At 41.3% G+C, this 25,944-nt stretch overlaps 1 protein-coding gene across 2 annotated transcripts in view; it reads right to left on the reverse strand.

Moving 5' to 3' along the window:
- Nucleotides 1-2,649: 2,649 nt before the first annotated feature.
- bbs9 (Bardet-Biedl syndrome 9) overlaps nt 2,650-25,944 on the reverse strand; it is a 122,378-nt gene continuing 99,083 nt past the window's right edge. For both annotated transcript variants that reach the window (XM_053486987.1, XM_053486986.1), the window contains one exon: nt 2,650-3,969. In XM_053486987.1, the coding sequence (XP_053342962.1) occupies nt 3,767-3,969 (203 nt within the window). In that variant the 3' untranslated portion in view covers nt 2,650-3,766. The remainder of the gene's footprint in view (nt 3,970-25,944) is intronic.

Genomic DNA, 25,944 nt, shown 5'->3' on the forward strand with positions numbered 1-25,944 from the left:
AGGAGCGTGGACTGTGGATGAGCCGTGCCATGCATTAAACATTACACAGGAAACCGATGCAAAAGGACCAAAGGCTAATCTTACACTGATTATTTTTCTGTTATGCAAACAGCTGCGCGTGACCCCCTATATATAGAGGAAACTTCCAAAAGCACTGGATAACAAATAAAAACCCGACTTCAAAGAGTAATTATAACCCAAACCCTATTTTTTTTTTATTGCTCTTGTTTGATTCATTTTATGGCAAAACGTTAAATCTGAAACCATGTGAGGAAGGAAAAATCTGACCACAAGTAATCTGATCCTCTAGATGGCACCAAAGAGAACTTTTGCACGTGCAATAATTAGGAGAAATGACATTTTTTTAACACTTGCTTTTTATTTCTTTTATTGCAAAAAAAAAAAAACAGTTGCAAGTGTATAACAGACTTGTCGTCTTGTGCGTCCTGTCTGTTTAATGCTCTAGGTGTGTGTGTGTGTGTGTGAGAGAGAGAGAGTGGCGGCAGACTCCTGGACTCCTCCTGGCACGGTCAGCTGTCGGAAGGGCACGAGCGCGCGACCCGTGACCTGCTGCGGAACTGAGTGAGCTGCGCATGTGCACGCATCAAGCCACGTTTTGCACCATATCCGAATCCCCCGCGACCCCCCCCCCTTCAGAGCATGCACTAAAAAGATCAGCATTAAAATTGCTTCCTGCTGTCCACATACAGTATATAATACAACCAGACATTACTGAGAGAGAGAGAGAATCTATAGCCTGCTCTAGATGCATCTCATCACTGAAGACATAACTGAGATGTAACATTTGCTAGTTTTACACTAGGGCTTTGACACTCACTCACTCATCATCTTTACCGCTTATCCTGCATACAGGGTCGCAGAGCCTAACCCAGGAGACTTAGGGAACAAGGCGGGGTACACTCTGGACAGGGTGCCAATCCATCACAATTTTGGCAATTTAGGAACGCCAATCAGTCTAATCTGCATGTCTTTGAATGTGTGTAGGAGGAAACCGGAGTACCTGGAGGAAACTCACCGAGCACGGGGAAAACATGCAAATTCCATGCACACACACCCCGAGGCGGGAAATGAACCAGGACCCTGGAGGTGCAAGGCGACAGTGCTAAAATCTAACCCACCGTGCCACCAGATTAGAGACTATGAAAAGGAATTTGCACATATAATATTTGTTTAATACATCTTTTTTTAAGTTACACAATCAAACTTTGATTGGAACAGAAAAAAACAGGAATTATATCATCATCGTCATCATCACTACTTCCTCTGGTGCAGGGGACGTGAAATAATTCACCTGTCATGAATGGGAAGATGGTTTGCACATAAATGTTCACACTTTTCCATAATCAGTTCACCTCCTGGCAAGTTTCTGGACACTTGGAAGAAACTTCAGAGTGGCACAAAGTGTGTAACTGTGTGCTTTCAATTATGCATACCGATTATCTATATAAAAAAAAAAAAGTGTCAGTTTCTTTTTACTTATAACAAAAATGCACATAAACCCATCACTTTAGCAAGAATTACAAAAGAACGACCAAATGATTGTAGATTCCAGCAATTCATTATTTGGCTGAAGATCTAAAAAAAAAAAAAAATGGAAAAAGAAAGAACCCAAATTTCCTGTAGATTTGTCATTGCATACTGATGCTGTGAATCTTTCATTCTATCATACCATGAAAGAGCTTGTTTAGATTCATATGGCTGTGAAAACTGGGGATGGGGATCAATGTTCGTGTGAAGCTGTTATGCTCGTGGAACCAGAGTGAGAAGACTTCGTGCTTTATGACATTATGAGTAGCTGTTAAGGGATGGATAAATCATGGCCATACAAGAAAGGGATACACAAAAACGTTTCCCAGACAATCTCAAAACTACGAGGGGCGTTCAAGTCAATCCGGGTTCATTACAAGTAATTTTCACATGTTTGTGGCAATAAAGGAGTTCCAAGGAGGCCAGGGTTTCAGAGGCAAAAGTAAGGCGAAAGGATGATCCTGGTTTCGGCGAATTGAGAAGACTTTCCACTTTGATGGTATCCAAGCACTAGTGACACACTGGGATAAATGCATTAGTGTAGCAGGGGATTATATAGAGCAATAACGCAAGTTTTCACTCTCACAACTGTCATAAAAGTCCCGGTTTGACTTGAACACCCCCCCCCCCCCCCCCCCCCGTACAATTTTGGGAGGTCTAGGCGACTTGTAGTTTTTCTGCTGTTGTACCTCATCAGCCGTGAGGCTCGACGTGTTGTCCGTTCCGTCCTTTTCAGAACAATAAAACAGATGGCTGGGAGATTTTTTTATATTGTATATTCCTTTATTATGTATCTAAAGGTCAGCGATATAAAACAATAATTGAGTAAATAATAACAGGACGACTATGTGCTTGAGGTATTACATTAACCAGTGTGTCTCTGAGTTGTTTCTGTTTTTACAAAATCTTGCCATGTTGTACAACAGAATATAAAAATGGATTTGGATTCTAATGGCAACCCACTTCTGCTGTCCTTCACACACACACACAGACACACACACCAAATGATCGGTTCACAAGCACAGAGTTTATCCTGTAACACACACTAATCTATCCCCTTTGGCCATCAAAAGCTGCTATAAAAATAATAATAAAAAACCCTTAAACTTTGAAAAGCTTTATTTTTATTCTTGGTCGCGCTCTAAAATGGCTCTGGCACTAATTTACACGTCTGTAACTAAACTCATGACAAAGATTCTCCAAAGTGTTTTCTTTTTTAACAGAATAGTTTGTAATATGCAGTAATATATGTATATATACTGAATAATAATTCAGATATCGTTACAGAATACTGTGCAAGCTCGTGTCTAAAGAGAAAACGCCTTGCTGTAACGGTTATTAACTAGACGCGACCTCTTTACGTGCATATCCTGATGCTTTATACGGCTATGGCTATGCACTTGCCCACATCAGACATCAGACGTCAGGGAAATGGTTAAAGCAGTAGGACTGATATGTCTAATAAAATAAGCTGACGTTAAAGGGACGGAGTGTGAGTTTTAGTGCCTGCATTTAGTGTTTCTTACAATAACTACACCCACAAAGATGCAGCAAATATGCTGACTACGATGTCTGCAGTCTGGGCTGAGAAACACACAGCTGCTGCAAGTGTGTGTAAGAGTGAGAGAGAGAGAGAGATGTGAAGGAGGGAACGTGTGTGTATGTTGGGAGCTGGTATAGTAGGTAGTGGCACAGACAGAGAGACATAGAGAGGGAGAGACGGCCTCAGTGGACCCGTCTGTGGCTCGACTCGGGTTATTTTTAGAGATGGGGAGTTGGCTTGGTAGGGCGTGTTGCCCATGAGGGGGCGAGAGAGAGAGAGAGAGAGAGAGGGAGAGGGAGAGAGAGGGAGAGAGAGAGAGGGGTTAGACTCAGACGTCACGCTGGCCCTGCGTGGGTGGCTTGGTTAGCACTGTGGGTTTCGGCCTGCATTCCCTGATCGCTGCCTCTAAAATAAACTGAGCAGAAAGTTCCCCACTTGCTCCTGTTTCCCTGATGGAGAGGAAGCTCCACGGTGTAACACACTGACGATGGAACAGAAGACAGATGCTCTGTGGTCGCGCAGGACAAACAAGCGCTAACAAACAGCGACACTGACACTCAGCCTGTACTTACATGATGCCTATATGAGGTTTCAGCGCAGGGGATGGGAAAAGCCACCCAAAGCGATGGTGTGTGTGTGTGTGTGTGTGTGTGTGTGTGTGTGTATTGCATCTGGTCAGCCGTCCCCTGCTTCTTTCTTCTTCTCTTTGGCCTTGACTGAGGGTTTTTTGGAAACCTTTACTTTCTCCTTCTCGAACTCGAGCGCAGAGTCGTCCTCCTTCCTCGACTCCTTTTTCGACTCCTTCTCCTTGGTTGAGTCCCTCTTGATCTCTTTTAACTCCTTTTCTGAATTCTTCCCTTTTTTTTCATTGGAGGAACCTAAAAAACAAATTTAGAAAATTTTGTTTCTTTTCTTTCTTAAAATTTGTTAGTAATTAAGACAAAATTACGTTAATTAGGTTATTAGCCTTTATTTTTACGTTTACATTCACGTTACAGCACAGTGAAATTCTTTGTTATTCGCACATCCCAGCAGGGGTCCGAGCACAAGGTCAGTCATTATACAGCGTCCCTGGAGCGGACAGGGTTGAGGGCCTTGAACCGGCAAATTCCGATCAGTAACGCAGAGCCTTAAAGCACTGAGTCACCACCGCAGTTTTCCTTTATACACTTTTGCCATAAAAACAGTTTAACATTAAATAGAGAATTATAAAAGAATTTAAGGTCCCCAAGTGGTGCATCAGTACTGAGCTCGCCCAGAGATTGTTTATTTCCCGGGTGATGCTGTGGCCCCCCGCAGCCGGGAGCCTAGAGAGATCTGATTGGCCAAGCTCTTTCAGAGGGGGAGGGGTGGGAGTCACCTCCCATCAATCGCGACACTAGCCAATCACAGCCTTGTGCATAAGCGAGCAGTTTAAAAAGATGCGGTCAGTCGGCCGGCGTCACGCGGCTCGGAGGAAACGCGGGATAGTCTTTATCGACCCTGGTTGGTAGTTGTAGGCTTGATGTAGGAGGGCCCTTATGATGGGTGGAAATTGGTTTCGACTTATTTTTATCTTAAATTTATCAGGTCTAATTTTTTTTTAAATTTGATTTTAGTTTCTGCTGCAATATTTTGAAATTGTATTTTGTTTAAATTTATCTTCTTTTTTACATTTAATTTTACATTAAATTAAACTCAATATATAATAAAGAATGTAATGTAAAATAATATTTATATTATCTAGTAGCTAGAATATTAATGGTAATTACTACATGAACATGTTTATCAAAGGACATACAGTATATTTTAAAAAAGGCATGTAAAGGACAACATCAAGGTGAATTATTTCCACGTGGTCTGTGTTATCAGTGGTCGAACCGCAGCTACGTTTAGAGGTCGGCGATAACACTGCGTTTGGGGAATTTAACTGATTAAGGCGGACGCGCAAATATATTTTGGGTAATTGTGCATATGCGTAGACACAAAGACACACACGCACGCAGAAGCAGCAGTGCTACCCACACACACACACACACACACACACACACACACTGAACAAAAATCAAATAAACACATCTTTGATGCAAACCCTTATCGTTGTGCAAACGCACACACACGCACACACATACACAAACACACATAGGGCATTAACAGAGTGTGTAGAATGCAGTTGTGTGTCTATGTCCCAATTAAACCAGTGTCTGTTGTCAGCTCCCTCGGGTTAAAGCTGCGAGTTTGGCCCGCCATCGCTATCTCTCTGAAACCGGAGGCGTCGAGTGCACAGGTGGGAGGATTGAGACTCACCAAGGGGGGTTAAGTGTTCTCTCATTCGGTGTGTGTGTGTGTGATAGCACTGTTCAGTATGACGAGGTTAAGGGTATGATCCCATTGTGTGTGTTTGATTCTAACAGACGGTTCTGCTGCCTGCTGTGACTGACAGAGTGACAACGGCACCTGACTCATAACAAAAGTAATCTAGATACACACACACTCACACACATACACACACACGCTCAGGTCATTCTCAACAGTTGACTCGCTCACTGTTAAGGTGAGAACAGGGCTGGGTCCGGTGTTCCCTTTCCCTCTCTAACATCTACTAAAGCGTCCTGTGTGTGTTCTCCACGTGTGAGTGACCGTTTTTAAAGAAATCTTCTTCAGCTCCCGTAATATAAACGCTAAGCTCACGTTCAGACCCGGGGAACGTATAAGTGCTGCCATATGACGGAAACCTCGACACGCAGACGAGTTCCCGTGCGGCCGCCAAACCAAAACAAGAGGGCGAGATAAGAAGAAATACATACATGGCAAACTAAAGAGAGAGTCGTAAAAGAGTAGCCGCACGGGCAGCACAACTAAGCGGCACGTGTGATGCGAGGTGGAAAAGCACTAATAAAGTTAAAGTCTATATATAAGCAGAGGCGGCCTCGAGAGCGGAGCGGAGCCGAAGCCAGACCCGGGCACCAACCAGCCAGATCTTTAGATCTTTTACAGCTAATTAAAGCTGCAGTATGGAACTTTGTTAAGAATAATGTATTACTGTACTTGAAATCGGGAATCAAAAAGGGGCATTCGAGCGGTAAAGGGAAACGCTGTAGTACACGGAGTCATTGTGCCCAGTTCTCACTTTCCTGATTTTTAATACACACTGCTACGAAATTCACAAATCGTAGGTACAGCAGGTCCGTGTGAGCTATGAAAGTTTTGAGCATGCACAAAAAACGGTTTGATGTTTCATGAGATTGTAGGCCATCTGTATTTTTCCACAGGTCTATCTGTGGTCATTCGTGTCCAGCCAAGAGGCTACAGACACCCACGGAGACCTACAGCAGGGCTACGACAAACAGGAAGTAATCGCCGACTTTGAAAGATAGAACTTCAAAGCAATGCAGAAAGCCAAAACAATAGTCAATAAGACCAGGTCATGTGATGTCAAGAGTTAATAAGCACCAGGATTGTGACGGTCATTTGTTTCTGTTATCGTACCTCTCAACATAGCAATTAATCAAAATGTTCCTTGTAGCGCATCGTAAAGCTATCCGTAATCAATTGCCCTCATCCGCGGCCTTACCGTAATAAATCGTCGCCTCTTGCGTGTCTTTATGCAGCTTCCTTATATATTCCACCTTAGCACTTTTTTATAAGCCACACCTTAGCAGAGTGTGTCGATAACACAAGTCGTTCTTTGCTATGAAACTTAGCGAAAAAGCTGTGAGCTGAGCATTAGCCTGGAAAGTTGGAGCGGATTTATGTTTACGAGCTGCCACAGCAACCTTCGGGAAATCTTCCAAGTCCTAAATCCCTAAGCTTTAAAATAAAAATCCGAGCATGCACACAAGTGTGTGTGTGTTTGTGTGTGCTGACTAACATACACTCTCTCGCGCATACAAGCAGATCTTTTTATGCAATGTCTAACTTCTGAATTAGTGAAAAGAAAAATCTAGACCAAATTCCAAACTTACACATCATTTCTTTTTACCTTATTCTTAGTAATAGCTATTTCTTCTTCTTCTTTTTTTATAATTCCTACTTTGTTTAATGTTAAATCGACAGCTAATTAAATAAATACTTAATAAATATTATATAAAGTGAGCTAATATACAGTATGAAAATGATACTAAGTAAATAAATCAAACAAATATCGTTGATTTTAGACAATCTAAAACACAAACATTTCAAATGATTGTATAATGTGCTTAAGCCAGCAGCAATTTTATCTAATTTTAATTTTATATAGTTCATGTGGGTGTGTCCTATTTTAAAATTGCTGCTGGTTGCCATGGTTTCACCTCCTGCACCATGTTAGATATCCATGTATCCACACAAAACATTCAATTGATCACTAAACATTAAGGAATCACTAGGGACGTCCTGATACAATATTATCACGATACTCGGGTGCGATTTAAATTGTATTGCGATTCTGCAAGTATCAAGATTTTATAAACATAAGGGCCCGTATTCACAAAGCATCTTCAGCCTAAAAGTGACGAAATTCTAAGAAAATCCATAGAATTATAATCCTTAAATTTAGGATTAAATCTTAGTTAAGATAAAAATGATTCATGAAACATCTTAGCCCTAAAAACAGCTCCTAAGTTACTTCCTCCATCTCACGGATTGTTGGCTACATACCACCCAAAAGTGCAACTAAAACAGACTGTCCTGCAGTCATGTGAATTAGTAAAAGCTGAGCCATTTTGCTTTCCTCAGTCTGAAATGGATCACAAATAATAAAATCAGTATAGTAAATAAATGTAGGAACTTTAATATAGTAACTACGGTGTGGAAATTGGTTGCTTCAAAAGTAAACAAATTTTCAACATTTGGCTGATTTGATTAACTTTAACATATTTAGCCTTTTACAGAAACTTTACATAAAGTAGCCTGTAATCATGATTATACGATATCATTATATAGAAACATTATGATTTCACTGTCTATTCTATTATCATGTAGTCTATTTTCACAAAGAGCTCATTTCAAGACGTTATTAAAGGTCTGAGGTTATTTTTTATCAACCAATCACAGTCCATGAATTGCTGCATCGTCTCTAGCAACGGGGTCAACCACACCCCCTCACTAAGATAAAGGTTTTTGTACTTTCCTTACTCAGAGTTGCTGTAAGAAGTTTTTCAAATCACTTTCAGTCTAGGACTCGCAGCTGAGACATTTTAGGCTACGATAGGAGCTCTCTGGGAGAATTATAAGAAGCCTTGTGAATACGGGCCTTTTTAAATTTTTTTCCTACAATTCTAAACAAACAGCTCCTACTACACAGGAGGTGCGAATAGTTTAGAGCGCCACCTGTAGGATTACAGAGGAACAGTAACATTTTACCATTTAAAATGCAAACATAAAATTTATTTTACATATTATTTTACAGTTATTGCCAAATAATGTAATGTAAAAACATTTTTTTTCCCCTTATCTCTGCTAAACATACAATTTTTAAACTGCAATTGTTCTGATCCGAGTTGCTGTTCAGGCTGCTCAGGCCGCTGACTGGAGTGAACTGAAAGAATGGGAATTTGTACATTGTGTGCGCGTGTGTGTGTGTGTGTGTGTGTGTGTGTGTGTGGAAATGGAGACGGCACTATGTCACAGGTTAATCCTGAGCTGTCAGGTAGTGGCAGGTCTAATCCTCAGTCAGAGCTACTGTGTTCAAGTTTAAGAGAGCATGTGACGAGGAAGCTGGGAGAAGTAAGAGGTCATGACTTTGTCTATATATAAAAAAATTATACTAATAAATAAATAAATAAATAAATAAATAAATATATGGCTATGTTTAGATGCTAAAAGTAGATTTCTTGTACTCGTGCAATGACAGAACCTCTAAATAAGTTTTAGTAAACTAGCACAGTTGATTATATATATATATATAAAGTAATAAACTTATCAACTGTGCTACTGTACTTTACTAAAACTTATTTAGAGGTTTTGTCATTGCACGAGTACAAGAAATCTACTTTTAGCATCTAAACATAGCCAGGCTCTGGTGATCCTAATATTAAAAACATAATAAAAATAAATAGAAACGATCATTTTACAAATTACAAATCTGACCAAATTTTATAGTTGCAAGGATTGCGCAATATCTTTTAAAACTGTTAGTTACCCAGAATCAAGGCTTTAATTAGTCTGAAACAGAGATATATATAGTTTTTCGTTTCCCTCTTTCCCTTTTTCTCCATCAAGCTACATGAGGGTCACTTAAAAAAAAAAAAGTAAAGATATGCTTTTTAAAAAACAGCTGCTGATTTCTTACGGTCAGGAATATCAATATAAAAATCAGTGTAGTACCTGAACAGGCATCCATTCTGACATTATGCAGGCAGGTAAATAATAACGTGAAGAAGTCTGTAGCTCAGTACATTAACACACACCCCAAACAATACAACACACACACACACACACACACACCAGACTAAACACCACCTCCAGTTGGCGTGTATCTCCTGGTGGAACATCTTCTGTGTCCCCTCACATGTTCTGAGCGCTCACGAGCTTCAAAGTGACTTTACTGAGAAATGAGTATGTGTGTGTTTGTGTGTGTGTGTGTGTTTCCTCTACAGCAATACAGCGCTATCTCATCAGGCACCAGCACGAGCACACACAGAAAGAAGGACAGTGGTAAACAGTTTGATAACGCCGCCCGAGGACAAGGCACGTACCGGCGTTTCAAAGAGTCGATTTTACGCTCGGTGGGTGTGTGAGACTCCAGTCAAAACACACACACACGAACACACAGAGCGCCTGCATGGCCCTCCGGACTGCTCGATGCGGGAGGCTTCTGCGCTCTTCCCACTGTTTTATAAATACCGTGGCTCTGCTGGCCAGCGTGTGTGTCGCTGTCGCTGCCTCTATGCTAAAAGTAGAAAGCCATGGGAACTGTCCAGGCAGTGTGTGAAAGTGTGAGAGTGTGTTCTAAGAGATTCGATTTGCAGTATTTCTGTAAAGTAAGAGTTAAAGAGAAGATGTACCTGCACGAGACACCCCTCTTTTATAAATGTGTGACGGCCCAGGAAACCCATCATGGTGTGAAAGTTTTACATTTCTACTATAAACAGTTATTAATATACACAACAAAAGACTTTTCTAACCTGAGATAGTCGTTTCTTTTTACATGTATCAAAGTTGTAATATTTTAAAGGGATGTTCAAGTCAAGCCGAGGCTTGTGATGAAATTTCTGGTGAATGGAGGCGTAAAAGTGATTGACATTTACAGAAGACTTCAAGCGCAGAGCAGTGATGAGACTCTTTGCCAGAGAATAGGTTTGAATGGTGTAACTATTTTATTAAAGAAAGCCGAACGTCCGTGAATAACGATCCCGGGTGCGGTGGCTCGGAGCTCACTGCTGTCGTTAATCGTGATTATTTAGTGCATTAAACGCCTGATCCTTGAAAATCACCACATTACAGGAACTCGGCTAGGAGTTATTGCTACATCCCCCCATACAGTCCTGAAATCACTCCACTACGAGCCATTTCCACATGTTTGGGTCATTAAAGGAGTTCCTGAAAGGCCAGGGTTTCAGACGTGAAACAAGCAGTTTGATCATGGCTCTGGCGTCCCGAGAAATCTTTCCACACTGATGGTGTCCAAGCACTAGTGAAACACTGGGATAAGTGCATTGGTGTAGCAGGAGGTTATGGATTATGTCGCGTCTATGGATTTTGTAGCAGGGGGATATGGATTGAGAAATGTGCCGCTATGATACGAGTTTACAAAGTACAAATCAGAGTTTTATGCTTTGATCCGAACTCGTAACTGACAATTCTTGTAGTTCAATTACATTTTTTAAAAATTGATCGCCAAGTTAACTTAAAATGTCTAAAACTGTAAAAATAAATAAATAATTTGATTGATACTATGTACAGTCCACTTTGAACTCAGTTCTTAAAAATTCAAATTCAAATTTTTCAAAAGACACTTTCAAAAGAAAACTTGACAACAAAATACTAAAGGTTCACTTTGACACAATTTAACTACCAACATTCTCCTACACATGGAAATAAAGGCCAATGAATTTAATTTAAAATTCAGGTTATAGTTGCAAATTCCTCATTCAATAATTTTTTTTTTTTATAAATGTGTTATCTTTCACAATCATTTTGGATTAACTAACTGATTTTGATTAAAAAAGGTCCAATTTGCGACTAAGAAAGGCTTTCAGTTGTGCAAGCACCCTGCCTTTTTACCTACATTTGTGTATTAAACCTAACACGCTTCATATTTTGTGATTCATGTCATATGTTCAATACAGGTTTATATTTTCCTGTGTTCTTTTTCTTCATGGTTAGATGGTCAAATGGCAGAACTTGTTTTAGCGTACAGAAGCTGTACTTCCATATTCAGTTAGTAAGCTCCTATTTCATTTAGGCTTTTTAGGTCATGGGTCATGGTGGATCTCGGGAATAATGGGTGTGATTCGAGAATACACTCTAGACGGTTGACAGTGCCTCATTGTTACTGCGTCTCATTCACACCAATAAGCAGTTATTAAATCCACTTTTCATCAAAGTAAACCCGAGAACCTGAATGCAAAATCACTTAAAACTCCAGACGGACTCAGGATTGCTGAATCTGTTTCTTCAGCCTTGAATTTGAAGCAGTGGTAGCTCAGACGTTAAAGCTTTGAGTAAGTGATCGGAAGATTCTGAGTTTAAATTCCTGGACTGGGAGACACAGACGCACCTTTCCCAAGAGGTCAATGTTCATAAGAACCTGTACAGTCATGTGTAAAAGTTAGTTCTAATTGTGCTGTCATGGACTTTAACGTTTAACATGCTTAATGAGGCTCGTAGGGTCGGAGATGTAACTCTTGTTTTGTTTTTTTGTATTTGTACTCTGAGCATTGTACCGTGTGACCTCGGGGTGAAAGTGCTGGGACTCCTGTTCACTCCTGGGAAGATCAGATCTTTCTCATTGTAAAACAATGAATTCCAAATTGCTTGGAAATGGTTTTATAACCCTTTCCAGATTGTTGTGCAGCAACAATTGCTGCTCTAAGACCATTGCTCTAGGCATTGTGTTAACACACACAAGAATGCTCCAGACCAGCAAACTGCCAAAACTTTAGCTTTTATAGAGCTCGGCATAATTGCTGACGATCAATTAATCAATGGCTGATGATTAGCAGCACCTGGCTGCAATTTACCCTCTTAAATCCTGCGGAAACATTAAAGGGGTAAGTAATACTCTATTGCCTGCTAGTTTTTGTCTCTTTTTGGCTTCATTTTGTTGTTAAATAACTAATGGCACAATGAAAAACAGTTACATGTTGTTGTTCATCTGAGGTTGTATTTGCCTAATAATGTGACCTGCAACGATCAGATAATTTTTCATCATGTTTTTACACAAATAAAATAAAAAAAATATATATATATTTTTCATACATGACTGTAACAAACCATTAACACTTGATATGGCGAATTTGAATCCCACAATAAAGCGGCTCTGCTGTCAAATTGGGAAAGAGAGATTTCGATTTCCCCTCCAGGCAAAGCAACATCAGTCAACTGTCCGCATCATGTCTACACTCATCGGATGGGTGGAAATTGGATATAAATAAATTAGCAAAGTAAACAGTCCAAAAAAAAAAAGAAACAATAAAAAGAATTAAAAACATAATAGGTTTTCTGAAAGAGAAAAAAGTTTTACAAATCAGTAACTATTGGACGTGTTCTTGCTCAACCATAACAGAGCGAGTATGAAAAAAAAGAGAATCTTGCCGGAATTTTGATGGATCTCTAGTATAACCTTTACAATAAGCACACTCTCTGATTTTAGATCAACACCACTTGATGGATCCTGATAAAACCTGTTCGGAAGACATAATTGCATACGTCATGACTGCTTGTAAACAAGAAAATGAAAGATTGTCAAATGTTAGCTCATGGAGAGGGAAGAAACCTTGCACCGGGATGAGGTCTGGCTGCATCTGCAGCGAATTGTCCCGAACGGGAAATGTTTATGCGCAGTCAGACTGAGACAAACGGAAAAATCGCAGAGAGTGGCTTTAAGTTTAAGACTTTGGGATTTTCACAATGATACCCTACTGTTCTCTGTACTTACGACCTCTGTCATAAGTCGTAACCCTGACGGTAAACAGCGCAAGAAAGTTCCGGGAGTAGAATAAGCAAAGGATGATGAAGTGGATCTTCTATCGTGGATTACTTTGGGAAAAATTCCCTTCATATTTTATTCGCCGTAAATCAGAGGGATGAGCTTGTTGACGGTGACTAACTGGGAATTTTTTTGTTTTAAACAAAGCATAGCGATTCACAATGGCATGTGCCAAAGCCAGACGGGTTGCGGTTTGCATGTTTTTGGGATGGGAGGCAAGTCTGCCGGGGGGGTGGATAAGAAAAGGATATATGGACGGAGACAGACAGAGGGAGAAAGAGGATGGTTACGGCGGTTTGCTTGTTGTGCTGATTTGGTTTCTTAATACTATTCCTGCTCCTGGAATGCAGGCGTGGGGGTTGAGGAACCCAATCTTGCTGATCCGTCTGTGTATTCTGGTAAAAGCTTCTCCCGCTGGGTAATTAACTCGAATAGAGCTCTGAGCACGCAGGAACGCGCACCTGCAGGACGCAAACAATGGAGGTGCACCAGGAGGAAGGACCTTGCGCAATCTGTGTTTGCTCTGGCCGCTCTCAGTCGACGCTCGAGGGTGTGGTGCGAGCGTGATCGTTCCCGTGGTCAGCGGAGATATTTTCTCTTTTCTTGTCGACGCCCTGGTACGCGACGTCTCCCCTTCGCACACTCGCACAACTCCGGTCTACTGTCTCGGGGGTTTGCAAAGTCTGCATTCTACCCACACAGAGCTTTACCACATCTAAGACGGGTTAATTCAAATGGTAGGACCCGTGGACACACGCATACACACCGAATCCTGAATGTGTAATCATGCAGGCTGACACACACGCACACACACATTGCGAGGTATGCTAAAGTTGAGTGTTTGCAGGAACACACATACACACTCGCACATATTTAATACGCCGGGCTTGCAGAGGAATATGTGCACAAAGAAACCACACAAAAAAACATACAACGCACAAAAGAACCACACACGCTAGATTTCTACGGCGCTAAGCCGATGGGTTCTGTCTCTGGAAAGCCACAGGCTTCCTTTGTTGCGGCAGCACGTTTGAAAAATCGCTGCAGGGAATCCAAATGGGTTTTTACCACTTTGCTGCTTCGCACTGGCAATGCGTCTTCTCGTAACCACTGAGCCACCGATTTCACAGAAATCCAACCAGCAGCACACAAAAATATGCATGTCTGGGTTTACAGAAATGGGACTTTTTTTTTTTTGCCCCCTTGTTCGCATAGTTCAGCTCAACTCAAACCTCAAACAGGTGCTGTAAGCAGTCACAAAATTAAATCATTTCCAAAAATGAATTCTGCATGCAACCCTTTTTGGTTTTTTGTGCTTGTGGCTGGACACTGTAGGCGATGGTTGCCTCACAGGGTCAGGCTGGATTTTATCACTGCAGGCGTTATTTCAGACCCGAGGTAGCCTCCTCCCTCATTGCAGCTTTACAAAATCATAAATCTGCTGGCGGTTCTATCCTCCCTCTCTCTCTCTCTCTCTCTCTCTGGTGCTATCTGTATCACCCTTGGGATGTTGGATGGTTTTGTCAAGAACACCTGCTCCACTAAAAAATATGATGTGTTCTTTCTTCTAAGGGAGTGAAACATAATGAAAATCTCACAAAACCAATGCTTTTGAATCCACACAGTCCCCTCTGTTGTCATAAAGAATTTCGAGCGTCTAGACTTATTTATCTTTGGGTCTTACACCATAAAAACCCTATAAGCATTGTGCAAATAAAGCAATAGACACCCAACAATCTCCAAGATGCCCGAGAGTCAAGTAGTCTCATCTATCTTAAGCCACCTTGTGCAGAAAGTTTTTTTTTATTTTTTTTCCCTGCTTGTTTTCAAAGGGGCTGTTTTGATTCTGCTCGTTTCCCACAGGGTCAGATCGGCCTTTACAATCTAATGTTAACTTCAATAGCTATGACAGGCATGTCATAAAGCACCAGATATCATCACTTGACTAAACAGGGAAGGGAAAAAAAAAAACTCTTATTCTTGGCCAGACAGACGATTTCTGTTTTTGGTCATGAATGTAGCGGCAGCTTGCCGGTCAACCTTTGCCAAAGACACTTTATAAACCATGTGGACTTCTTAAACGAGCGAGAGGGAAGAGAAAAAAAAGGGCAGGAAATAGTTTAATGTAGAATAGAAACAAAAGAGACATTATGTCAGGAGAAAAATCAGTGGACGAAATCCATTTCTTTCTTTATGTTTTCTCTCCTTGAGAAAGTTTGCACGATTGGGGAAAGTCAGGACCCTTGATAGAGAGGTCCATTTTCAGTGCTAGCGTAAGGCCTTTGCGGAGCTGACACGATTTATGACCGGCATGAACCTCTAGCACCTGAGATGGCTTAACTGCAATTTAAAGTGTGCCATAATTCAAGTTTACTGCCTACCGAAAAAGAGGTTCTTTGGCACAGGCAAAATTGCTAAATCTACTTATTGAAGAAAATCTTCAAAACGCTTACGCCGTATTCCACAGCAATGTGGTTAAGAAGTAAAGAGTCAGTTCGATGACGAGGACTGTGTCGACATAAGGTTTAGCCAGAAAGGGAGCTTTGGAGTCATTTTAGATAAGCCAACGCAGAGATGAGGTGCTTCCTTGGATGCATGCGCACGCTTATTATACCATCCGTCATCCCGGTTTGATCAAATCCCCTTGTAGACATGAAAAAGGCTGAGACAGAGAGACTGGACTACCGCGGCCCCCTCATGACAGGCACACTGTGTGTTCGGATGTGGGTGGGAGGGTTCGAGGTAGTGGCGAGTGCTAGGGAGATGAGATTGGAGATTCTAAAGCAGATCACACGGCTGTGAAAAGGCAGGAATGTCTGGTTCAAAGGTTCATCTTGGTACGGTGATCTCAATAATAATTCATAACACTAACCTTACTGACTGTGCATGACACAGACAGAAAGTGTTGAGGGAGAAAAAAAAACAACGTGTCCGTTTAGTGCTCCAAATACACGCTGTATGGCCAAAAGTATTTGAACACCCGATTAATCGCACAGGGTTTGTGAAAATCCATTGCAAATTTATTCCCTTTTGGTCTTAAGCTCCAATATTCTGGGAAGGTTTTCTACTAGATTTTTAAATGAGATCTGTCCAGATTTTTGCCCATTGAGCGATAAAAGCATCTGTTACATTGCTGGGGGTCCAATTCATCCCAAAGGACGTTAGTGGAGTCAAGGTCAGGGATGTGCTTAGGATATGGTTTTGTTTGCACCTTCCTGTGATATTTTCTAATGAATTTATTGGAGTTAACTCCATTCCCTGAAAATATGAATAAACTACTTTACTATCTAAATATTGCAATCCAGACCAGGCAGCTACTAAGGATGAATGAATGAATGAGTGCATTCCATTAACGTGAACTTTCCATATCATAATCCACCTCATATTCCTTTGTGTTTTTGTATCTGCTTGAAACACAACATCTGCTCAATCCTAACAACGTGTTCATGCACAGGACGTATTCATGCACGGTTACATCCACAGACCCCTAAGGTTCGTCCAATTCCAAGTTTGCTCAATGACCAGCTTATTACTCCATGCCACTTTCTATTAATGTTAAACGCAAGAATACAGATTCGATATTGTGTTTATACGTGTGTGCCCAGGTGAAATTGCTGACCACACATAACCATCTTTGAGAAATACACCGCAGACACATTTCCCCCATTTTCCCCTTCAAACAGTGCTTTTCTTCATGTCTGTGGAATCCCACTTATTCAGAACGACCAAAATTATTTGTGACTAATTGTTAACAAATGGCCAAAACCCCCGGGGCTGAGGGGTAGCGTTTTGGCCCAGAGCTTCTCGATACATTAGCTTTATTGAAAAAAATAAAACAAATTGGAAGGCATCCATCTTGTGCTCTCTTAATTAGCTTTGTAAATGGGCCAGCGTGTGGACTGGCTGTGTCCTCGTGTTATTTTAACTCCCTGAATGGTGTCAGAGTCGTGGCTGTGTGAAGCTTTAAACATTTCCTCAATTGCTCTGGAGAGTGAAGGTCTACAGTTACTAGTACATTAGAAAGAGAGAGAGAGAAAAAAAAAAGGAAAATTATGATTATAATAACAAGCCAACATGACATTTTTGGTATATTCCAAAGGCGTAAGGGTCTCTGACTTCTTAAAACAGTTTTCGCAGAATTTATTTCTCAGGAATTCTTTAGGTTTTCTGCTGAAGATTTTCCAAAGACCTCATGTCAATTTCAGCATAAACTATAACTTTGTGGGTTTTAAAAAAATTCTTTTTATGTCATGAGCAATGATGCTAGAGATGCTATAAATGTCCGCACAGTACATTTTTTGCATAAAGTTTTTTTTTTATTATTCGATAGGTTTACTTTTATGGCTTGGACATTTTATAGACAAAATACACTGTGGTTTGAACATACATCTGTCTGCTATTCTAGTAAATCCGCATTTGATGTTTCAAACTTTTTTTCCCCCAACAATCCCCAAACCAGTCTACATTTGCATAATTGTCACTTGGCATCCGTGTATCTCCATATATCAGGACTGAGCTTAAACTTGATTAGCTGTAGGCCTGGAGCCAGTACGTAATAATCCTATAGCTTGTCAATTCGGACATAACTTAATTGACTTGCATTTGTCTACCCTGTTTCAAAAATGTTGTCCCTTTGTTAAAGTGAATTTTTCTAGTCAATCAGAAACTGAAACGAAATGCTGAAACTTGAAACGACTGAGACAAAACCACACTTTTCAATCTAAAACATAAAAAAAGTATTGTTTTATGTATTGTGTGTATATTCAACAGTTTTTAATTTAAGATGACATTTGTTTAGTGAAATAAAAGTTATACAACTAAGAATTGAACAAGGCTAGGTTAGTCGTTAGCGGATAGCTGCTAACCTACTCGTCTTTACCTCTTCAGAAACAAAGGGACCAGAGATGACGCTGACGTTTAATATTTTATTTTCCTAAACAGAAGAAATTAAGAATATCTATATCGAACCAACACTTATATCCAAACACCATAGATCTGTTGCTGCTAAAAGAGATTAAGCTACAGTTAGCAACATTAGCCTTATAGCGTGCCTAAAATTAACAAACAAGCTTAACAAACCATAACTTTAAAACACCAGGGAGAGTCAAAAATGATCAAAACGTCAGCTAGTCGCACTGTGTTATCATGATTTTTTTTTTTTTTTTGTGGTCTGAGGGTGTACCTGGTGACTTGATTTATTGAAGAAGTGAAATGGATAGAGAAGTTTAAGGAAGGTCCAACAAGTGTCAGCCACCAACAAGAAGCCGGATTTCCTTGGCTGAAGACGAACATCCGCAAACTTCTGAAAAGTGTTGTCGTCACTTTTGACGTTTTGAGGTGTTAAAGCATCCTCCCTATAATCCTGCTCTAGCTCCATCGGACTTTCACCTGTTAGGTCTTCTGAAAGCAGCCAACCAAGGATGAAGATTCACTTCTGATGAAGAAGTGAAGACAGAGGTGCATTCATGGCAACATTTTTTAATGAGGGAATATGAAAGCTTGTTGACGCATGGACAAAGTGTATTAAGAAAGTAAGATTATGTTGAAAAACATAAATTCTACAGCCAGAGTGTGTATAATTTTCGCCTCACCCTCGTAGCAACAATGACGACTTCAGGATTCACACCTGAGCTTAATTATTTTCACAAAACCAGCTTGGAATTGTCGCTCATCGAGAAAGCAGTCCAAATGTTTAACACACATACACACTTGAACAAATTTTCGAAAAACTATCAGAACTATTCGACCGTAAATAACTGATAATCACTGCTGCTTCACTCAGAAAATACAGTATATATATATATATATATATATATATACTGTAATTTTTTGAGAAGGACCTGTATATATATATATATATATATATATATATATATATATATATATATATATATATATATATACATACAGGTCCTTCTCAAAAAATTAGCAAATTCTGATAAAGTTCATTATTTTCTGTAATGTACTGATAAACATTAGACTTTCATATATTTCAGATTCATTACACACAGCTGAAGTAGTTCAAGCCTTTTAATTGTTTTAATATTGATGATTTTGGCATACAGCTCATGAAAACCCAAAATTCCTATCTCAAAAAATTAGCATATTTCATCCGACCAATAAAAGAAGTGTTTTTAAAACAAAAAAAGTGACTAAAATAAATGACTGCTTCAATGCGGCGTGGCATGGAGGCAATCAGCCTGTGGCACTTCTGAGGTGTTATGGAGGTCCAGGATGCTTCGATAGCGGCCTTAAGCTCCCTTAAGCGGCCTTAAGCTCTAAGAGTGTTGGGTCTTGCGTCTCTCAACTTTCTCTTCACAATATCCCACAGATTCTCTATGGGGTTCAGGTCAGGAGAGTTGGCAGGCCAATTGAGCACAGTAATACCATGGTCAGTAAACCATTTACCAGTGGTTTTGGCACTGTGAGCAGGTGCCAGGTCGTGCTGAAAAATGAAATCTTCATCTCCATAAAGCTTTTTAGCAGATGGAAGCATGAAGTGCTCCAAAATCTCCTGATAGCTAGCTGCATTGACCCTGCCCTTGATAAAACACAGTGGACCAACACCAGCAGCTGACATGGCACCCCAGACCATCACTGACTGTGGGTACTTGACACTGGACTTTAGGCATTTTGGCATTTCCCTCTCCCCAGTCTTCCTCCAGACTCTGGCACCTTGATTTCTGGTTCAAAAGTGGCTTGACCTGGGGAATGCGGCACCTGTAGCCCATTTCCTGCACACGCCTGTACACGGTGGCTCTGGATGTTTCTACTCCAGACTCTGGAATCGGTCCTTCTCCACAATCTTCCTCAGGGTCTGGTCACCTCTTCTCGTTGTGCAGCGTTTTCTGCCACACTTTTTCCTTCCCACAGACTTCCCACTGAGCTGCCTTGATACAGCACTCTGGGAACAGCCTATTCGTTCAGAAATTTCATTCTGTGTCTTACCCTCTTGCTTGAGGGTGTCCATGATGGCCTTCTGGACAGCAGTCAGGTCGGCAGTCTTACCCATGATTGCGGTTTTGAGTAATGAACCAGGCTGGGAGTTTTTAAAAGCCTCAGGAATCTTTTGCAGGTGTTTAGAGTTAATTAGTTGATTCAGTTGATTAGGTTAATAGCTCGTTTAGAGAACCTTTTCATGATATGCTAATTTTTTGAGATAGGAATTTTGGGTTTTCATGAGCTGTATGCCAAAATCATCAATATTACGACAATTAAAAGGCTTGAACTACTTCAGTTGTGTGTAATAAATCTAAAATATATGAAAGTCTAATGTTTATCAGTACATTACAGAAAATAATGAACTTTATCACAATATGCTAATTTTTTGAGAAGGACCTGTATATATATATATATATATATATATATATATATATATATATATATATATATATATATTGCTCATCAGAGACAATCTCATTATTAGACACATTTTTCTCACACATACACACTTCCATAAATGTTCTTTTCAAATGTTCTTTTCATTTTTGGGAAGCTGATTTGAGATAATGACCATTGTTAAAAGTGCTATATAAAAAAATTTGAATTGAATTGAATATTGGATCACCTGGAATTCTGATTATGACAATTAAAAGACAAATCTGGCAAAAATGGTCTATTTGATTCACTATGCGTCACATGAAAAGGGAGTATTCAGACGAGTCACTTTGAATTTTAATAAGAAATTCTTTCCTAATGCATTACGGTTTAAAGAAATAAATACCATCATCACTGTAGGTTCATTATGCAGACGCACACATTCCCCGCTGGGTGCAGTTAGTCATGGCTTCACATACAAGCAAATTTTCCTCTTCTATAATCTAATTTGAGGTAACCCGAGCGTCTGAGCACATGCTCGAGCTCATGTGTTTCCATCAAACTGAATATTAGCTAATGACAGATTGGTGTGGTGAATAATGGGACGGTGAGAGGATCGAATCATGCACAGCTGAGCTTTTCCCCCTACCGCTCCAAGCCTGTAAACGCCCTCTGAGGGAAAAAAAACAAAAAAACGCTGTACAGAGAGTTTGCTTTATACCACGGTGGTGAACAATTGTCTGTCAGAAATTGTTGATGAATTTTCCAGAACAGCAGCTCTGACAGTAGCGCTGACTGCACGGCAAATCCCAGGGTTATGATAGTAATAGTGCGCTTGTCATAATATGTTTTTATAGCAACATCTCAAAGACGGACTGCAGCGTCTCCAGTGTCAGTGTGTAGTAACTGCTGTGACTGTAACAACTGTAAAGTTTTCCTGGTGGTTTTCATGGGGAACAGGTTGCTAGCCTGTCACCTAACCCATTTTTTTAATTTGCTTTCTAATTTAGTCATAGCTAATTCCTACAGTACATGCCATTAGGGCACTCCCCCATCAAAGCTACAAGTACCAACCATGGGGGGCGAAGGCCATCATGTGTCTCGTCATAGCCTTCACCCTCTCTGGTTGGTAGGTTTAGCTAGCATGTGTTTCTCCCGAGATATGTGATGCCAACCAACTGCATCTTGTCGATCTGCTTGCTCTCACAAAAGCATTACACACTCGAAGGATAGCGCTATTCGCTCCTTCCACTTGCATAAGCTCACAGATGACCATGATTAGCTAGCAGCACGATTGATAAGAGAATGCTAAAGTGCCTTCCATCCCTTACCCTGATAGAGTTCGACGGATGATAAGGCGATCTCGTTATCACTGCACCACCCCTTCTTCTGTCTCATCCAGGCTTCTGGACTGGCAACAACATTATTACATAGGTATAGAGTAAAGGTCCTTCCCCAAGTGCCCAACAATGGCAACCTTAGGGTTTGGTGGGGTCTGAATCCCTGAACAGCAAGCAAGAGCCTCAACCGCCTGAGCCACCACCACTGCCTCAACATGAACATTAAACGAACAAAACGTCGTCCTTAAATAAACTAAAATGTTCAGTGTTGGCATGTTTCTGTGGGATAAAAGGAATAAAGAAATAATGAAATTCATGTCGGGCTAAATCACGAAACCATGTTGTCGATTATTTTCCTGGAGCAGCGCACCTTAATTTAATCGCGTTCCACGTAAATCAATTCAAACGCACCGAAAATAAGCGTGTGAGGTTTTAACGAAAACGACATGTCGCAGGACGTTAAACACACACTAAGGTCAAAACCTGCCTGTGTGTGAGTCTGTGTAACTGTGGTTAAAAAAAGAACAGAGGCTGCTTTGTGCATCTCTGTGCCGTCCTAATACCTCAAAATGATGGCAAGAATCCTTAGCTGTAGGGATCAGGGGTCTATGGGGTCACACGTGGCCCTCCCTCCCTCCGCTGCTCTGTTATCTTTCATCTGCGCTAATACTAAGCGGATCAAACCTCTGCTGAGGTAAGGGCATCGTTTTGGGCTCGGAACAAGATTGCACCGTCGGAATGTCTCATGAGTCACTGAGTGAAAGCATGCACTCTCAACAGTTATTAACCAAGAAGTCGCTTACTATCGCTTAAAGGCGTTAGATTCGACTCATTCTAACATATTTCTTTCCGACGGTGACAGCTAGGAGTGCCTGAGATACACCATGCCCCTGCACAATCTAAACAAGCTTTGCAACTTCGGAGCAAGAAGTTCCCCTGGGGGCTCGAAATATACCCTCTAGAAAGCGTTTAAATGGATAAACAGGAAGACTAGCACAAAGGCTTGTGTGAGTGTGTCGCTTCAACGCGACTGTCAAATAACGCACGTGTTAAATCCACAAAGCATCAAAAGGTCTTCTAATTATATAACAACTAGTATTCCGCTGGGATGAATGAATGACAGTGCACTCCTTTCACTCTCTCTTTCTCTCACACACACACTCACCCACCCACACATGCTCCTGCCACACCCACTACAATTTTCACGCTGTGTGTTTTCCCTTTGTCTGGGTTGCTAGTGAGCAGGAAACTGTTTACGTAACTAGCCTTATAGTGTGACAACTGTTTTTACAAGATGTCTGATTTAAGCTACACACACACACACACACACACAGACAGGACTGGTTTAGAGACCACATGAAAAAGACCAACAGGGTGCCAATACTTTTGACAGTTACAATAAAAAAATGTTGCACACACCTACATCACAACAGAATCAAATGACAATGATTGTCCAGAACTTATTTGGTTTCCCACCACACCTATGGCTGTTGTTTCAGGATCTGTGTGTGTGTGTGTGTGTGTGTGTGTGTATGTTGGGGTGGGTGGAGATGGTGGGGTTGGCTGATTACATCAGCACATGTAGTCTGCATTACAGGCCGATAAGATCTGGAATTGTTTACTGGCTGTGTGTGTGTGTGTGTGTGTGTGTGTGTGTGTGTGTGTGTGTGTGCACGCGTTTGTGTGTGTGCACGCGTTTGTGTGTGTCACAGCTTTAATGGTAACAGTGATCTGAGAGATATGTCAGTGAGTGTCCATGGAACACAAAAGAGTCAGTAATGAGAAAGAGAGAGAGAGAGAGAGAGAGAGTGAAAGAGAGAAAGACAGAAAGTGTATAATTGAGACAGTGACTGACAGGCAGACATTCTTAGTGAGACAGACAGAAAAAATTGACAGAAGGACAGACAGAGAGAAAGACTGACCAAGAGAGAGACAGAAAGACTACTGGTCTTACTGACAGGGAGATGGAGACAGAGAGAGAGAAGAAGATGGGAAGACAAAGTGAGAATGACAGGAAGAGAAAGAGCGACAGACTGAGAGGCAAAGAGTCACAGAGAAACAGACAAAGAGAGAGACAGACAGAGAGACAGACAGAAAGGTTGAAAGGGAGAGGCAAACTGAGGGAAACAGACAGACAGACTGAAGGACGGAATATGAGAGAGAGAGAAAGAGAGAGACTAACTGTCTGACAGAGAAGACAGACACAAAGACAAAGAGAGACAATGAGACACAAAGTGAGAGTGACTGGAAGAAAGAGAGAGACAGAGACTGACAGGCAACAAGTCTTGGACACACACAGACAAGCTGAAAGATAAAAAGAGAGACAGATAGAGAGAAAGATGTAAACCCACAGCCAAATTGGGAGAAAAGGAGGGCGCAAGAAGGGAAGAGAGACAGATAACTGATAAAGAGAAAGACAGATGAAGGAAAAGTGAGACAGAGAGAAAGAAATGCAAGGACAAAAATGATACGAAAAACATGAGAATGTTAGTGGTTTTGAAACCAAAACTGTGTTGCAGAGCACATTTACACACACACACACACACACACACACACACACACACACACACACACATATATGCACCCACCCCTTAACCAAAAGAGAAGTCCACGAGCGAGTGAAGGCGTAATTAAAAAGTCCTCTGTGCAGCGCTGGGTTTCCGGCTGTAAATCTCCGAGCCCCTTTCTTGTGGACGTCTACATTCCGCGCGGAGTCTGGTGACACGCAGTCGCGGCCAAACGCTCCGTCCTAATCTGCAGCGAGGCGGCTCGTCCCACTCATCCCTAATTGCGCCGTAATTTGTTTGGCATTTGCCGGGCTTTTGCGGCTCGTCTCCTCACCAGGGACCATGGACTGTGTACGCTTCCGGGCTCAGGTCCAAACTCACTCACTCACTCACACACACACACACACACACACTGGAAAACCATGTAGTGTATACAAGCAAAGATGTTTCCACTCCTTTTAACTGGTACAGTATTCCTTATACTGTATGCTCAAAACTACGTTTGGTCTATTCCGCACTTATTCCATTATTTCTTCATGTGGACCGGTAAAAAATCAAGGATGACAGCAACGATTTCGAATCGCACGTCCCTTCGTCGAATTCCCTATGTTCCCCAGAAGTTCCACAAAGGTGTCCACTGTTTTTGACATTGTGAAGAAATTCAGGAAACCGGATTGTCTTCTATTTATTATATATACCAAGTATCCTGAGTAGGGATGCAGGGGGTCTGGACCATATCGCAGCGATCTCAGGGCACAAGTTGGGGTACATCCTGAATGGGGTATCAACCTATTGCGGGGCACTTGCACATAGACTCACACACCCAATCATAGACTGCATCCAATTTGGAAACAACAAGCAACCTTCATTGCCTGTCTTTGGAGTAAACCGGGGGAACCTGGAGGTGAGAGTCGGGCACCCAAACTTGGAGGTTGGTGGGTTGACAGTGCTAACCAGTAAGTTAGTGGTAGATCACAAGCTGGTAATAAAACATTCAGTTGGTGCAGAATATTTACATGGCAGGCTTGACTACATGAGTTCTGTACTTCCTTCTTCTCTAATCTAATCTGAGAGATGAAGTACCGGACATACTACCTCGTATCCCCTGAGTCCAGAACAAAACCGGTGTTCAAGTGACCTGTACATTTGTATACAGATCAAAGGTTTGGATAGCTTGAATAGAGCCCTGTTGTATTCTACTCGAAATTTTCAATACGGGGCAATAGGAATAACTCCGGCTAGGAAGGAAACAGGAAGCAGGTAGCCGAAGTGCAGAACTGTGGGAACTTGAAGGCTGGGATTGTAAAAGTGGTTATCAGAAAAGACGACAGCGAGTGATCGATGGGAACAGTGCACGACTTCCAGGGGGAAAGTGTGGGTGAGAACATGTAGTGCTGAGGTGCTTGTCTGGTTGACATCGTTTTGTTTTCACAGTGGAGATTTCAGGGGTCCGGCAAGGGCGAGGCAAAGACAAGGGCTGCCTCGTTCGCGAATTTGCCGAGCCAGGCGGCCAGCGGGAGGTGAAAGGCGTTTAAATCTGTGGTGACATGAAGGATAACAAACACCGCCGAGCGAGCT

This window comes from Clarias gariepinus, chromosome 25 (assembly GCF_024256425.1).
Source record: "Clarias gariepinus isolate MV-2021 ecotype Netherlands chromosome 25, CGAR_prim_01v2, whole genome shotgun sequence".
In the NCBI taxonomy this organism is placed as follows: Eukaryota; Metazoa; Chordata; class Actinopteri; order Siluriformes; family Clariidae; genus Clarias; species Clarias gariepinus.